Source organism: Hoplias malabaricus, chromosome 9 (genome assembly GCF_029633855.1).
Source record: "Hoplias malabaricus isolate fHopMal1 chromosome 9, fHopMal1.hap1, whole genome shotgun sequence".
Taxonomy (NCBI): Eukaryota; Metazoa; Chordata; class Actinopteri; order Characiformes; family Erythrinidae; genus Hoplias; species Hoplias malabaricus.
This window is the reverse complement of record NC_089808.1, coordinates 42530553-42547359: the sequence shown is the minus strand read 5'-3', so window position 1 is coordinate 42547359 and position 16807 is coordinate 42530553. Positions and strand designations below refer to the sequence as shown.

General features: G+C 40.1%; 1 protein-coding gene across 1 annotated transcript; it reads right to left on the bottom strand.

Annotated features, from left to right (window-relative positions):
• Positions 1-770: 770 nt before the first annotated feature.
• On the bottom strand, positions 771-10946 carry LOC136707130 (lipopolysaccharide-induced tumor necrosis factor-alpha factor homolog). The gene is made up of 5 exons (XM_066681048.1): positions 10749-10946; positions 4584-4759; positions 2489-2533; positions 1428-1575; positions 771-1338 (listed from the first exon to the last, which is right to left on the bottom strand). The coding sequence occupies exons 2-5, from the start codon at positions 4747-4749 to the stop codon at positions 1233-1235; spliced, it is 465 nt and encodes a 154-aa protein (XP_066537145.1). The 5' UTR covers positions 4750-4759; positions 10749-10946; the 3' UTR covers positions 771-1232.
• Positions 10947-16807: the final 5861 nt, after the last annotated feature.

The following is a 16807-nucleotide window of genomic DNA, read 5'->3' as shown; positions in this document are numbered from 1 at the left end:
TGAAGAAAATGAAAGCTGTACTTAAAATCAGGTTTTCCGTAAGCCCCAACACGTTCACACTGGCGTGAAACCGCATCAGTGCTCAGTGTATGGAAAGGGTTTAATTCTGCTGAATAATCTGTAAAATCTGAATAATGGCCAGCAAATTCAGACCAAAGAGAAGCACTGTCCAAATTCACCAGGCATAACACAAGGCGCCTTTATTTTCAAATGACACACCACAATGACCTGATATTAAGTGACATAATCGGGTGGTGTACTATTATTATGAAGGTGTGCAAACTGGAATTTCTATAAATTTCAAAATGAGTGAATATTTGCAAAAAAAAAAAAGTTTATCCATTTGAACATTAAATATCTTGTCTTTGTAGTGTATTCAAATGAATATTGGTTAAAAAGAATTTGCGAATCATTGTATTGTTTTTATTTATGTTTTACCCAATGTCCCAACTTCATCGGACTTGGGTTGTAATTCCTCATGCATTTTTAACTATATATTTATAGCAACACTAGGTAGGATTTGGTATTTTTGCCAGGACTCTAACACTCCACTGGTATCAACCCTCAAATTAAAGATAGTTGCTGTTGGATGTGTGTGATGATGTCATCTTTATCAGAGATTTACTTGAACACTGATTAAAGGGAAAATAAATTTTACTCAGAGTAATTTTGGAGTGTTTCTATTTGTCCATTCATCATGGTGTATTCACACAGCTGCTCTGTTAAAACCATGTAGTAAACTAAATATCCACAAATTGAGACACACGTTTCTCTTTGGATAGCAACAATATAGTGCACATTTATTGACACACACACAGACACACACATAACAGTGACGCTAACTGAATAATGCTTCACTCTCTTAAAAATCAGAGATTCTACAAAAGGTGCCATAGAAGAACCACTTTTAGTGGTTCCAACAGAACCATGTTTACTATTACATTTACATATGGGTAAAAAAGATTGAGTAATGGGTTTTTGAAAGGCTTTTCACATTCACACATCTCTTAAACAGAGAAAATAAAGAACCTTTTGTAGCACCTTTATTTTTAAGAGTGTGACTTTTTGGTAATAACATTGATATGGTTTTGCTATAGGTGTGATCAAGCTACATGATTGGTGAAATATGATTGGTCCATCCTAATTCGCTTAAATCTGATAATATTTAGATTTAGTTTTTCCATCATATCTGACAAGAAGATTTTCTGGACTCCACTGAGAGAGCAAATGTTTCACATTCTCTTATAGATATACACAAGATTGCTGCAGTTGGGGCAGCGGTGCTCCACGTCTTTGCATGAGTCCACGCAGAATGGGATCAGACAACACGGCCAGCACCTTCACAGGAGACATGAGAGAATAAAGTGAGACAGGGAATTCAGGTAATCTCTGAGGTAATCTCTCTCTTTACGGTTAGAGACACTTACCCGACAATGCAAAGACCTCCACAAATGAGCCACGTTAAGAGTCCAGAGTTGTGTGCTGTGTTAGTGACAACCTCCTGTTGACAATGAGGACATTTTGTTTGTCCGGGTACATCAGTCAGGGTAGGAACCACCACAACCGTGGTTACAGCTGAAAAAATAAAAAATAATATAGCTGTGAATTTATTAGTGTAATAACACATAATGAGCATAAACACACCATAGATTCATACTTTTTACTGCGCTTTTAAAATGTCATACTTTATCAGAAATAGGGATCCTGAGATTGTATTCTTTCACACAGCTGTAAGTGTTAATTTAAAAAGCCCATCCCCTAGAGAAGGTTACTGTCCTTTCACACTTCCTCTTACATATCACTGGGGTGATGTTGATCCTGAGGTTGTTACGTACGCTTTAAAAAGGAAGGCAACTTTCACAACCTTCAGTTTTGTTCAGATTATCTCCAATCAGAATGTATAGTGACAGCTGTCTCACAGTTTCACAGATTTACAGTTCACACAGATTTACAGATGTGTCTACACAGAAACCACTAATGATTCACCTTTAAAAGAAACAGATTCTCAGTCTTTGTGAATTTGTAAAATGATTATTGTAAGCCTCGCTAAAAATCACTGAGACTTACCGTGACACAAAGACTTACTTATTCATTACCACAAGTGAATTTGATCTAATTGAGTATTTTCATATCGCTGGCCTCTTGACAGTGAGATTTTACTGAATTTACCATGTGAATAAACTGACAAATATAATCATCTGAGCTCTGGTAGCAGCTGCAGGACATTCTCTGGGGCCACAGTAGAGAGTTCTATTCACAACTGTGTGTTTTTCCGAATAGTTAATTACAGAGTCACAAATTTGCAAGTGGTAAAAAGGTTGAACTAACCACCACCTCGTGATCAATAGAGCTCTGATGAAACTGGAGGATGTTACAACAGTTTATTTACTGTAGTTCCGTCTTATCAGATCTATATTGGTTTATGCAAATTCACAGTCATGAACACAGTATTGTGTCAATAGCAGGAAACACTGGCAGATAAACTCACTCGTAGCTGCTGGAACTTGTCCAGGGTACACAACAGGAGGAGGACCTTCAGTGAGAAAAACAGAGATAACTCAGGTTTGCAATGTCAATTAACATTCTGAAAATCTGCAATAAATTTTCCTCTGGGTTGGTAGGTGGATTGGAGACTCAAAAGTGTCCATAGGTGTGAGTGTGTGAGTGAATGTGTGAGTGTGTGTGTTGCCCTGTGAAGGACTGGCGCCCACTCCAGGGTGTGTTCCTGCCTTGCGCCCAAATGATTCCAGGTAGGCTCTGAACCCACCGTGACCCTGAACTGGATAAGGGTTACAGATAATGGATGAATAAATTAATGAACTAATGATGAAATGCTTCTTTATTTTATGTTCCTGTTCTGTGACTTTATTTAAAAAATAGGTCCACTTCAAAAATAAAGGATTGTATATGGGAAAGGAAACGTGGGGCACTTGTAGATGTTTATTAAAATTTCACTAATTTTCACTTTTTAGACCTTTATATAATGTATTTAATGTTTTACATGTTAATGGGCCAAATATGTGCGAGTTAACAGAGTCCAACTAAATTATAACTTTAAATTATCACTAGGCAACTTCACCTAGGAATGTCTGTTATTTTGTAGTTCACTTATTTAGCCACCAGAGGTCATGCATCCTGAATCCTAATCAGTGCACTAGTACGTTAGTCAAGGCGACCTCTATTGGCCAAGCAGGTGAACTTCAACCACAGAGATAGTTAATTTCAGTAAAACAGACACAACGTGCACAGAGAAATACGAGCACTTAAACCGAGCACAGCAGTGAGGAGCGAGTAAAAACGTAGATGAAAGAGAACAGAGTGAAAACGGCTAAAAACCAGAGTTTCTGCTCCTCGCTCCTCACTGCTGTGCGCTCGGGGTCGGGGTGAACAGCGAGCGGCTCATTATCATTTAAAGGAACAGGTGCGCGGCACAGTGGCGCAGCAGGTAGTGTCGCAGTCACACAGCTCCAGGGGCCTTGAGGTTGTGGGTTCGATTCCTGCTCCGGGTGACTGTCTGTGTGGAGTTGGTGTGTTCTCCCCGTGTCCGCGTGGGTTTCCTCCGGGTGCTCCGGTTTCCTCCCACAGTCCAAAAACACACGTTGCAGGTGGATTGGCGACTCGAAAGTGTCCGTAGGTATGAGTGTGCGAGTGAATGTGTGTGTGTCTGTGTTGCCCTGTGAAGGACTGGCGTCCCCTCCAGGGTGTATTCCCGCCTTGCGCCCAATGATTCCAGGTAGGCTCTGGACCCCCCGCGACCCTGAACTGGATAAGTGGTTACAGATAATGGATGGATGGAACAGGTGCTGAAAGCGGTCGTTCTGAACAGGGCTGATTACACAGGGGGAGAACACTGCTGTGGAGCTCGTGGGGTTTGGACCAAAGCAGGTCACAGACGTTTCATTAAGAAACAGAACTGTGTTCCACTGTGGAGACGAGGGAGATACGGCTCCTTTAAAATGTAATTATTTTCTAATATCAATAAATATATTAGACAGTCACTCCTATCTCACTTTCTAGTTCACTGAGTTTCAGCATAAAGACCAGTGTGGCTTCAAACATTCATTCATTCATTCATTCATTATCTGTAACCGCTTATCTAGTTCAGTTTTGTGTCTTCAAACAGGAACATATTGAGAAATCATCTGTGTTGTGCTTCCATGTGGTTGATATGAAAGAAAACAGCCACAAAACTTTGTTCAAATAAGACTGGTCACCCCTGAATCATTTCCTGCTTTTCCAGAAATGGGTGTGGTAGTGTAAAGTGATATCTCCTGGAAGGGCCAGTTTGGTTGCTAACAGTTTGATGCAGCATGGTTCTATGTAGCTAACAAGGTTATGTATTTAACAATATCACTGATATCTAAAATTAAAATTGCTATTATTCAGAAATAAATTGCAGATTTTTTCCAAGACTCTTTTTTTATTTATTTTTATTCATTTATTTTACTCTTTAACTTAGATTTATTCAGTGGTTACTCAGCACTGTTTGGTTATTACTGGGTGAGATTAGGATAAAGCCTTATGAAAAAATTGGTTTTTGTTTCCTTTCATATTATTTCATTCAAGCAAGAGTTGAGACTCACCTTGATACCCTGCGGGCATCCCCGGCTGAGGGGGTCCAGGGTAGGGCTGGAAGCCAGCATTCGGAGGGTAGCCAGGCTGGGAGCCCATGTTTACCCCACCATAATTAGCTGGAGGTCCTGGGTAAGGTGGGGCAGCCTCGTTTGGGGGTTCACCACCTTTATCCATGTACACAGACCTTTATGAAAACATACACAAGAAGAAATGACTGTCTATTATAGAAGACATGGAGTACACTGTGTATTGTTTTACCGTTACTGAAAGCAGAAGTCAAAAAGTATCGTGTTCTCAGAAGAGGAACATGTGCAACATAGAAACTAGTTTTATAATATCATTAATAAAGATTATGGGATGTAAAACATACAGAGACACATGTGAATTACAGCACGAGTGCACAATGCCACAAAGCACATGATCCCTTCGAGATATTATTCAGTCAAAAATAATGGTCTACATCTGAAATTAAATGTTTTAACTAAAGTAACTCGGCAGTGTCTCTGTTGGTGGTTTGCGGTGCAGTGATTAATGGTGGTAATTGCTCCAGCAAAACTCTTTTGAAGGCTTTACACAGATAAGTTTGGATGATTTAAAGACTAATTAAACCCTAAATGCTGTTTCAGACTCAAGAGTTCAGGAAGGATATGAAAAGCCATTGGGCTCTAAACATGTGACATTCTCTGTTAACACTTAACATTATGACATATATACGCACACGTTTATCTTGTAACCTCAGAATATGTGCTTGTCAATGGGCTGAAATGTGTAAACATGTAGATATTTGGTGTGTTACCACATTAAGCTTGTGTGTCACATTAAGCTTGTCTGATGAGGTAGGATCAGCGTAGCGCTCAACTCACTCAGTTATAAATAATGAAGTGTTGTAATGTGAGATGTAATGCCTGGTATGAATATGGAGCTATGCAGATAAGACCTTCCACTGGAGGAGACCTTTATCATGTGAACGTGATTTTTATTTTTAAGTTTTACATCATAATACACCCAATATGTGCATGTTAACACTTAAACTATGTTATACACATTAACACAGAGAGTCCAACATGTTTAGAAATCAAAGGTCTGTTCTGGTGTGTGGTGTCTTGTGAAGATTGTGTTGTGGGGTGTAACAGTGCGTTCTGATGTGTAAAGATATGTAAATGTGTGTTCTGGTGCGAGTACTTTCTCAACAGAAACTGTAGAATGTAAATAAACTGTTGTTTGGCTCAGACGGTGGGTTCTTCTCTCCATGACCCTGAAAACTCTTGGAGCTGAATCTGCACTGTGCCTGAAGTCATAAACACAGTGACGCAGATGCCCCCTTTGAGCTACAGATTAACTAAACAGAGTTTCCCGTGTAGGAGAATCTCTCTGTCTCTCTCCACAGCTCTGAAGCAGCTCTCTGCGTCTCTCCCCAATGGGAGTGTTGAGGAGAGACCTACTCGAGGCGACTCGGACACCATGAGAATCCAGAGTGCTGCAAATTTTTGTCTCATCTTGTACATTTAAAAATACGGTTTCACTTTAAATGAGGTGACCGCCTCTCTGACTAAGCCTAACTTCCTAAGAATCGATACCAATCTTTAGTGTGGTTAACATCAAAAGCCCATACCATCAGTTTAGATGAGGTTTTGAAGTGGTTTCTTTCTGTGTCAAGGTTGTTGATGGCTCAGTCCTTTCAGTTGTTTATCCACGTTTCTAATAATACACTTAAAGGTCACCTCTATAAACGCCATGCTTTGGACCTTTTAATTTAACACTGATGCCACTGAGTGCAGTTACCTAGAGTCTGGGGCCCACACTGTAGTTTCTCCTACTGTTTGTATCTTTAGTTAATGATGATATCATTTTAATTACAATGGTTGAAGGTGACATGTTATAAACCTCGCTGTGACCACAGTAATTGCCAGTAAAGAAATATGAGTCAGAATAAAATATAAGTGTTTCCTGTTTTACAAGAAGTGTATCTGGTAAAGACATGACAAGAAAAACTAAGAGTAAACAAAGAAAGAAAGAATGAAATAACTTTTATAGTTGAATGTAACATAGAAAACATATAGTTTTAAAATAATATGTTTTAAGATGTTTAAGACCAATGATCCTCGACTGTGGGATGGAGATTGGAAAAGCCTAGTACTGTCTTGTAGAAATGGAAAATCAGACTTAAGTGAATACAAATGAGATTCTGTGATGATTTAAACAGTAAATAAAAATGTATAGACATATTACACTTCCATCAGCAACAAACTACGGTTGTTATTCTCCTCAAACACCATCCCACCTTAAAAGATGCAGAGCTTCAGAATGTAAACAATCAGAGAGAACTTGATTTCCCCACAATCTTAGTCATTCCCTTTAAACGATATAATACTGAAAGGACATTATCCTGAAAGCTGTTTACGGATGCTCACCAGGGGGCGATATGTAGAGCATCATTCACTGGGACCTGAACCATGGACGTGACCATGTGAGTGAGATCAGTAGTTAAATTGTGCAATGCTAAGGAGTGGATTATTGCATGTTATAAAAGCAACAGTCCAGTCCAAGGTTTGTTTTATTGCAATCTGCCCATAATTTTGAATCACCCCACAGCTGTTATTGTTTTATTGCGTGTCCCACATTCGCTCCAACCCTAGTCTGAAAACTTAGATCCATGTAGTAAACAGAGGTCTGATTACTGGGAGACTGATTAGAGAACCACTGTTAATGTAATCACCGAGGTCTTTGAATTCAGGGCCCTTGACTTGCCCCTCCTTTGAATCTAAGCATGCCAGTCGGCCTCATTCTGGCTCTCTTTGTGTTCCTGCCCTCAGGGGGTGTACAGACTTTCTCTTGAGCCTCACCCATTAGAGGAAAATGGTCTCTGATTTTTCATAACACTGTAGGTATTGTCCTGTGTAAAAGTCATAGACCACTTTCCTCTATCAATTCATCTTTAGCCAGAATGCCTGTTAAGTGTGAGATATTTATTTTTTCTTTTTGCTGAAGGAAGGAGAGTCAAAACAATGGAAAATTATTACATAAGTACAGAAAAACAGAGAAAAAGAGACCCCTACAGACCAAGACCTGTAACACCAACAATACTGGCCTCAGAGACCACACCTAAACACCACTGAATGGGTATGTAGTGAGAAACGGTGGATACAGGTTTTAAAGACTCTCCAGTGAAAATCCTGTGTTTAGCCTTGTTAGTGTGTGTGTGTGTGGTGGTGATTAGATTTGTTAGTGTGTCTGTTGTTGGCGATTAGCCATGTTAGTGTGTGTGCTGTGTGTATTGTTGGTGGCTAGCATTGTTAGTGTGTGTGTTGTTGGTGATTAGCTTTGTTAGTGTGTATGTTGTTGGTGGTTAGCTTTGTTAGTGTGTGTGTGTGTGTGGTGTTCGTGTTTAGCCTTTTAATTGTGTGTGTGTTGATATTTAGCCGCGTGTGTGTGTGTTGTTATTTAGCCATGTGTGTGTGTGTGTGGTGTTTATGCTCGAAGGCGTGTCCTGAGTTACAATCTGTAATTTTTATTCTAAATTCTGATTGAGAGGTTGTAAGGGTTTCATTCATGGCCTGAGGGCGACTTTATGACTGAATTAAACCTCTCATTTTTCCTCTGAGCTTTTTTTACATTGTGTCTAGGCCCATTGCCACATTGGAACATTCTGTTTCCTGTCAACCATCTTCAGAGCCTTCTTTGTTCAGTACTGGGCTCTGATATCCTAGACATCCCAAGTGTGAATGTAACGGCAATTAAGTTATTAATATATTTTGGTATTTACAATTAATTGGAGCAGCCCATTCATAACAAGAAAAATGTTGCTTTTAGCAAAAGTTTTGATTGTGTTTCTTATTTGCTCATTTATAACGGTCTGGAATCTCACCTCACAAACTCATGTCAATCACACCTGTTCTGCACACTGTGGGTGGGATATTATATTTATAGCATGTGGTGTACCACTACAAGCTGTGAGTGCCTTGTAGCTGAGACAGGAAACACAGACGACTTAACAAAGCAATTAAATTAATTCAAATGACCCTACAGTGTGCTCTCAGAGTAACTAAACTTTAGTGTGGAGTGTCTTTTCACCAGTTTAGAAACATTTCAGCCCTTGACTCATGCAGTGTTGTTGATCTGAGTTTAGAGAAATATTTGTGTGTGTGAGTGTGTGTGTGTGTGTGTGTGGATACAACCTGAAAAAAGTGTGTGTGTAAGGAGGGGAAATGCTGAGATGTAAATGCCAGTAGTGGGCTAAATTACTTGCTTGTGTGTATGTGTGTGTGTGTGTGTGGATATGTCTTCTCTATGTGTAGTCAACAGTTGAACTCTGTTAACAGGCTAAATAAATGAGAAAATCATGACAGCGTGACACATTCAGTCACAAACACATTCTGTAAACTATCAAGAGCAAATAGCTGTGTTTCCTGCCAACACGCACAAATAAAAGTCCCACTTGCACAGTACTTCTTCACCGCATACAAGAATTTAAAACTCTGTATTTGTTGTTTTTCCAGTAGTTTTAGGGAGTTTTCTTTAAAATATAATCTGCTGAAAGCCCTGTACAGGAGCAGTGTTGTAGAGTCAGTGTAAACCTTCCTTCACAGCTACAGGGGTCTTAAAGTCCAGCTGTGGACCTTTTAGGTGCATTAGCATTTAACATCTGTAGGTTTTCGTAATAAACAGATTGAAGCAGGAAAACAAAATAAAGTCTGAAGTTGAATTGTAACTTAATTCAACTTAAAAATCTACAGTTTAATGAATATAAACCTTTACAAAAACAAAAAATATATTAAAAAAAATAATAATTAATAAATAATAATTATATTTTGCATGTTTACTGTAGGTAGTAAATGTATAAATATAAATGTAGTAGTAGTTTCCATGTAACTGTACTATGTAAGCTTCTTGGGACTAAACTGGCCCACATTTTAGTTTATAAATATATACTTTAAATATATTTTAGATTTAAGGGTAGTACATTTTGAGTACACAGATAGTTTATATATATATATAAAATATAAGTTTTATTTTGTACTACCACTATACTAAAAGTAAACTAGTATATATGTATACTTCACTAGCTACACACTATCCCACTTATAATGGTTTTGAATTAAGCCTTTTACAACACTCTCAAACCCAGCCTGGCATCATGGTGGAAATAAACATTATTTTCTAAAAGTTAAATTGTGTCGGAAGAGATGTAAATATCTGGCAACCCCAGGTGAAAACATGAATGTTTAACTTCAGAGTCCAGAAAGTTAGTAAAGCAGTGGTTTGTGTGTTTATTGTTAACAGAACTAGTTCTACCGCGGATAAATAACAATGACATTGAGTGAAACAGCGCCACCAGGAGGCTCACTTCGTGAACATACAATACCTGCGAATTATGATGTAGCTAAGGGTCCTCAGCGTACAAATGATAACGTGTATGTATGGTCTTTAGTAGTTACTTTAGTGTTGTGTTGCTCAAATCTGGGAAGAATATTGTTGATAACATCAGCTGAATGTTAATCTGTGTGGGTTTTAGCTGCTGAACACTGTGTACAGTTCTGTACTCTTTACTCTCAGCTGTTCAACCACAAACTACAAGCCCATTACATTATACTTTATCTATGTATAGAGCAAGAATACTTTTCTTAATTGTCCCTCAATCAAAAGTATAAGCACAAATATACTCCAAATATACTCAGACAATTTCTGTACACTAGTCAGTATACTACCCAGGTGTATTTAAGTACAACTGTGTGTAGTACATCACTGATAAGGACATAAGGATTAATCTGAAAGTGTACTTGCTTGTTTTTAAGTTTAAAGAAGTATAGTAATAGCACACTTGAATGAACTCTTTTTGTTGTAAGGAAGGTACCATTACATTTACAGATTGAAGGCACTAAGACGTATCACTGAGGGTCCCATCAGTAAAGTGATCACAGTGAAGGTTCCCCCACAGTGAGTTTTTCAGAGAATGAAGATTTTTTTTGTTGTAAATGAATCCTAAAGATGTCTGGAGACTCCTGCCCTGTTAGCTGTGGGGGCTGGAGGGTGAGACAGGCAAAGCGAGAATAACAGTCTCCCTCATCTCTCTCTGCCCTAAACAAGACTGCAGTCCAGTTAGTATCAACGTCACAACATGATCCCCTCTGAATATAAAATCATCACAGATGTTCTTCTGCTCCAGCACCACTTACCTTCCTGGAGAGACGTTAGCTGAGGGCACTGTATTCAGAGCTGTTATTCCTTAGAGATCAGGATCCAGCGAGTGTCTGAGCCGTGAGCAGCAAGCAGCGAGCGAGAGAAATGAGGAAGTAGCTTTCTCTGCCAAATAAACACTAAGGACCTATCAGTATCAGGTCAGTATCCTTTGCCTGTTGTTTAAGGGTCAGAACTGAAGTATGGTGTAAGATCCCATATTATGACACACACAGGGAGTGGCCCACTAAACTGTGACTTCTGTCTCAGATAAGCCTCAAGGCATGTGTCCAGCTGGAACAGAGATTAGACAGTGCTCCACTCTGGGCTTGGGGTATCTGGACTTCTCGTAAATCCTGTTTGGGGGAACAGGACCTTTATTTTGTGTTTTAAAAGAATGTGTACAGGCTCAAAATGTCTTTAAAAGGGCAAGGGAGACCCACCTAGAGGACCCCCCTCACCCCCCACCACCATCTCACACACACACACACACACACACACACAAAAACAAACAGGGTGTGAAGAGTGTGAAGACGCTGAACTCACTTAAAACCACACTAACTTAACCTTCCTCACACACACACAAACACACACACACTAAACTAACATTCACTGCAATAAATTAAAGAACACCCCCACACATACAAATACAAAAAAGCTGTAAAGAAAACAGTGTTCTTCTTGGAGGAACTGTTACAACATGTCTGGGGCTCATCCCCTTCACAGAGCCCCTCGGAGCAGAACTGCTTCATCCAACACCATTCCTCTGAGCCAAACTACAACCACACAACTGCACACAGCCATTCTTCCTCTGCGACTAAGGACATGTCTGGACTGACTTCAGGAACACGGAGAGAAATAAGAAAACATTCACACTGTTCAGGGCTGTGAACGAGGTTAAAGACAGAAACAGATGTTTTAGTATCTTTTAATATCCCCACACCGTTCAAGAAAATTTCCCATGCCTCATTAACTCATTCCATTAAATATTTCTGTACCACTTTGGAATTGGACTCATAAAGGTTTATAATCTGTTAATTAATAGGTATTTATTAGGTTGTAAATATTTTAATATTAAGCAGCACTGCGGCGCTGCAGGTAGTGTCACTGTCACACAGCTCCAGGGATCTTGATACACATGAAATAATCACGTTTCCACAGATTCAGTATATAATCACCATGCAGTATTAAGTGGTTCCCACACCATATGAAGTCATTACTACATTAGCTCCAGTTGACTTGGATCCCAAAGTGATGGCTGCCTGTTGTGTTCATGGACAGAGAGGATCGTGGTAATGTCAGAGCTCATATTAAGATCATTCTTACTATGTCAGGTTATTTACTTGATTTATTGAAATGGCTGTGTGTGTGTGTGTGGTGTGTAGGGGGTGTATTAGTCAGCCCACAGCGAGGAGCGGAAGCTCTGGTTTTTAGCCGTTTTCACTCTGTTCTCTTTCTTCTCCGTTTTTACTCAGTGCTCTTATTTCTCCGCGCTCGTTGTGTCAGTTTTGCTGAGTTTAACCTCGTCTGTGCGCTCTCACATAAACACGGGTCCAGCGCTGTGATTGGACAGACTCAGACGAGGGGGCGGAGCCATTCTAAAGTCTCTGCACTTGACGTCAGAAGCAGAGCAGAATCAGAACGACTCGTTTTATCTCGTTTTCTGACTCAGGCAGCGCACAGTACACTGACTGGGGTCTTGTTTCACAGTGTGTGGGTTGGTGGACGAATGTGAACATGCACTGCAGAAAGGATTTTTCATAACAACATGTTTCCTTCAGGTTGGGACCTGTTAAGGTAAACCTTCTAAGTAAAACTAGTAAGAGCTGTTTCATTTGTATATTCAGAGATGTGAAGTGTTAGAGAAGAGCTCCATGATGGGCTTATTTTCTGTAATCTTTCTATTCTTTACACATACAGTATCCACTCAACCACAACAAAACAAACTCCCTCTGATACTGTCCTGACAGACCTGACCGACCGGACTGGGCTGGCTCTGTGTGGTGTCTAATCAGCTTTGATCATGATATTTATAGATTCATTCTAAGTGTGTCACTCCATGTGTTATATATGTAAATATGTTTTAAAATGTCTTTGTGTAATGTATAACTGTAATTAAGATTTTAAACATTCTTCTGGTCCTTTTTCATTTTATATTAATTGTTGTGTTGTAGTAAAAATAACATGTTATATTTTATTCAACAAAAATAATCTAAAAACACTAACACTGGAATCCCCATCTTTAAATAATCTAAACCCAAACTCACATGTGTTTTTGGATACTGGACCTGGAGGTTATGGGTTCGAGTCCCGCTCTGAGTGACTGTCTGTGAGGAGTGTGGAGTGTTCTCCCTGTGTCTACGTGGGTTTCCTCTGGGTGACTGTCTGTGAGGAGTGTGGTGTGTTCTCTCTGTGTCTATGTGGGTTTCCTCTGGGTGACTGTCTGTGAGGAGTGTGGTGTGTTCTCCCTGTGTCTGCATGGGTTTCCTCCGGGTGACTGTCTGTGAGGAGTGTGGTGTGTTCTCTTTGTGTCTGCTTGGGTTTCCTCCGGGTGACTGTCTGTGAGGAGTGTGGTGTGTTCTCCCTGTGTCTGCGTGGGTTTCCTCCGGGTGACTGTCTCAGAGGAGTGTGGTGTGTTCTCCCTGTGTCTGCATGGGTTTCCTCCGGGGGCTCCGGTTTCCTCCCACAGTCCAAAAACACACGTTGGTAGGAGGATTGGTGACTCAAAAGTGTCCGTAGGTGTGAGTGTGTGTGTGTGTTGCCCTGTGAAGGACTGGCGCCCCCTCCAGTGTGTGTTCCTGCCTTGTGTGCAGTGATTTCGGGTAGGCTCCGGACCCACCTCCGCCCTGAACTGGATATGGGCTACAGACAATGAAAGAATGAATGATTAATTAGTGGAAATAAATTAACTTTGACAGCATTAAATATTGGTGAAAATAGCCATTAATGTAAGTCAGTTTTTTATTAATTTAATGAATTAGTAAGTTTTAATAAATAAATGTAAAGTTTTAATTAATTAAGAACAGTTTCACTTCTCCAACAGTGACCTAGCCACATGTTTGAGTTCTTATTGTACTTTTAAAGTGTCTATGGGAACTGAGGATGTGACGTCTATTGTAATGTGACACACGTTCCTGCGAAACAGGCTTCTGACTGACACAACAGTCTCACACACACTTACACAACTCCTCTTACTGTGGAGGTGTGTGTGCTGCAATCTGTGCACTCCAAACTCATTCTCAACTGTTGTGTCAACACATTATGAACTGAAGTGAAGAAGAAAGTGGGTTAGGATTAGGGTTGGGTGAGTTCCAGAGCTCTTTAGTGGTTTGGGAGCTGACCTGTTAATAGTTTATGAAAACGTGCTGGTGGCAGAGATTGATGTAGAGCAGGGTTTCCTCTCTCAGTCCTGTGTGGACTCTAAATTCTTCCAGGTAATGATTAATCTCTCTGTGACCTAAATTAGGACCAGGAGCATGGAAATAGGTGGGTTCTGAACTAGTTTCAGGTCGACACAGCAACGTAAACAGCAGTTAATTAATTCATACAAAGCTCGACACAGTAGGTTTAGGGGGTTTTACTGCATCTGGACAAGGGTCAGTCTGTCAAACCTCAACACAGACTTTTAATACACCTTTAACAACACAGTGTGTGTGTGACTGGGTGTGTGTGTGAAACTGCCCACAGGTGTGTGTGTGTGTGTGTGTGAATGGGTGAGTGTGAAATAGTGACTGGTTGACTGTGTGAAACTGTCCACAGGTGTGTGTGTGTGTGTGTGACTGGGTGAACGTATGAAAGCATACGCAGCAGTGAGTGTGTGAAACTGCCCACTGATGTGTGTGTGACTGGGTGAGTGTGTGATGCTTCTAGTGATCCCAGGTACGTTCTAGGCTCACCACGACCCTGATCAGGATGAAACTCTAAGGGAAAACGAATGAATGAATGAATGAATACTGTTGTTTTGGGTAGAGAGATGAATCAGAATAGAGTGAAACAGATGGCGAAATTAAACTTAACTTGTGCAGGAGATTTTAGGAATAAAATCAGATAAAGATGTGTGGTGTCCTCTAGAGGATAATTCTTGACATTATTTCACTGTACAGGGAATTAAATGTGTAGCGTATGTTGGGTTTTTAATTATACGTCGAGAAATATAAACATATTTCTATATTTATATTTATAGTTTGTATTTATAGCGTTGACCTTATTCAAACTCCTATAGTCTCTGATATTTGACTTAATGATATTAATTAAAGTTTATAATTGGCTTAAGCAATTAAAACGTTAATAATTAGTCTGAGAATGAATATTAATCAAGCTAAGTGAGTTCTGCAGGATTTTCAGAAATTCTAATGAACAAAACTGCATACACTGTGATTTCAAATAATGAAAGTTTTATTAACAAGAAGAAAGATATTTACTTAACATAGCATGACCTTGTAATCTCACGGCCTCACCGCAGGGGAGACCGATTCGAGCTTAAAGGTGAGCTAGGCACTTCTGGCTTGTGACTAAATTGTTGCTACTTAAGGTTTAATTAATAGTAAATTATAAAGGGACTTAATTAGACATCAGCTCCTGGAAAAGTGTAAAATTTGCTAGCTTACTCGTTTGCCGTTTCACCGAGTCATCGCGTCCTGCTGTTTAACCTCCGTGTTCTGGGGTTGTTTCTCGTCATTTCCACGTAGTGAGGGACAGGCCCGCTTGTGAAGGAGATTCCCTTCCGATTGAGTTAGAAGCTCTCGGCTTCAGGCGGAGCGGCGTCGATCGAGATTTCCCCTCTTTGGAGAGTCACAGACGTGGCTGGTTTCTCACCGGAGTGGAGTGGCTTTTTCAGAGTGTTAGCTCGTCTCGTTGTTCGGTTTTCCAGGAGTAATGCCTTCAGAAGTCAGCTTTATAACGTTAATATATCTGCTATCAACTAATCAAAGAGGTTGATATCTTATTCTGGCTACGAATAAGTTTCGCCTACTTTGATCACTCGTGAGATCACACTTCAATGGGCAATAAACAAAACACAATTAAAAGAAAAGAAAATATTCAAATCACTCGACGCATTATTAAAGCTTCATACTCTAGCTAATTCAAGACGTCTCTTGTGAGCTTTGATGAAGTCTCTAAGGTTTTTCTTTGTTTCGTCGGCGTGAAGGAGGAAGCGTCTCGCTTTGGAGAGGTTTTGGAGTTTGGAGCGATGTTCTCTGTTGATCTCTTTGTTGTTTCGACCTCCGTCTTCCTCTTGAACTTCTCGAACTGTTTGAACTCCTTCTCCTTCTTCTGTGTGCTGAGCTTTTTTTTTCTGTGTCGAGCTCTCTGTTTTTCAAAGCCAGCGCGGTCACGCCCTCATGGGAGGCGTCCTTTTCTGATTGGGCGCGAGTTCAGGCTCACGTGACCCTCACGAGGGGAAGAGAGTAGGAGGGGGAGTTTGAATCAGCGGTTCACTGAAACGGAATATAATTTTCGCGTATTGAAACTCCTTATACATTTTAGTAACATATAACAATGAGTATACTGGATTATTAATATCAAACATTTACATAAGATTTCATCTTGGGTACGTTGTGTTTACGTCCCATTTACAATAATACGTTAGAAGTATTATTCTGGTGTTTAATTCACTTTTCTAATCAGAAGCAGAACTTCTTTTCATGGTTAACAATCAGCAATATACATCATTTCATTAGAAGGTGGGCATTCCTCTGAGGGCACAGAAAGTGACATTAATACATTTGTTTATACACATTTAATCAGAATTTGACTTCATTCCCGCTATTGTTTAGGCGACCTTGAGCGAGGCGTAGTTTCGCCAGTGTCCATTTGGGGTCGCTGTTGGTCCATGCCGTTGGTCCGGTGCGGATGGATGATTCACGGGGGTTCAACCGAGGTCACTTTTGGGTTAACCATTTGCTGATCCTGTAAGTGATAACAAGCGGACACCCAGACACCCTTGTCGTAAAAGAGGGCCGTAAAAACTCTCTTCTTTGTTCTGTGTTCCTGTTTCTCACAAGAGAGAAGGGGTGTTGGGGGCCATGTGTCACTTGAAAGTGTCTTTGATGTTTAG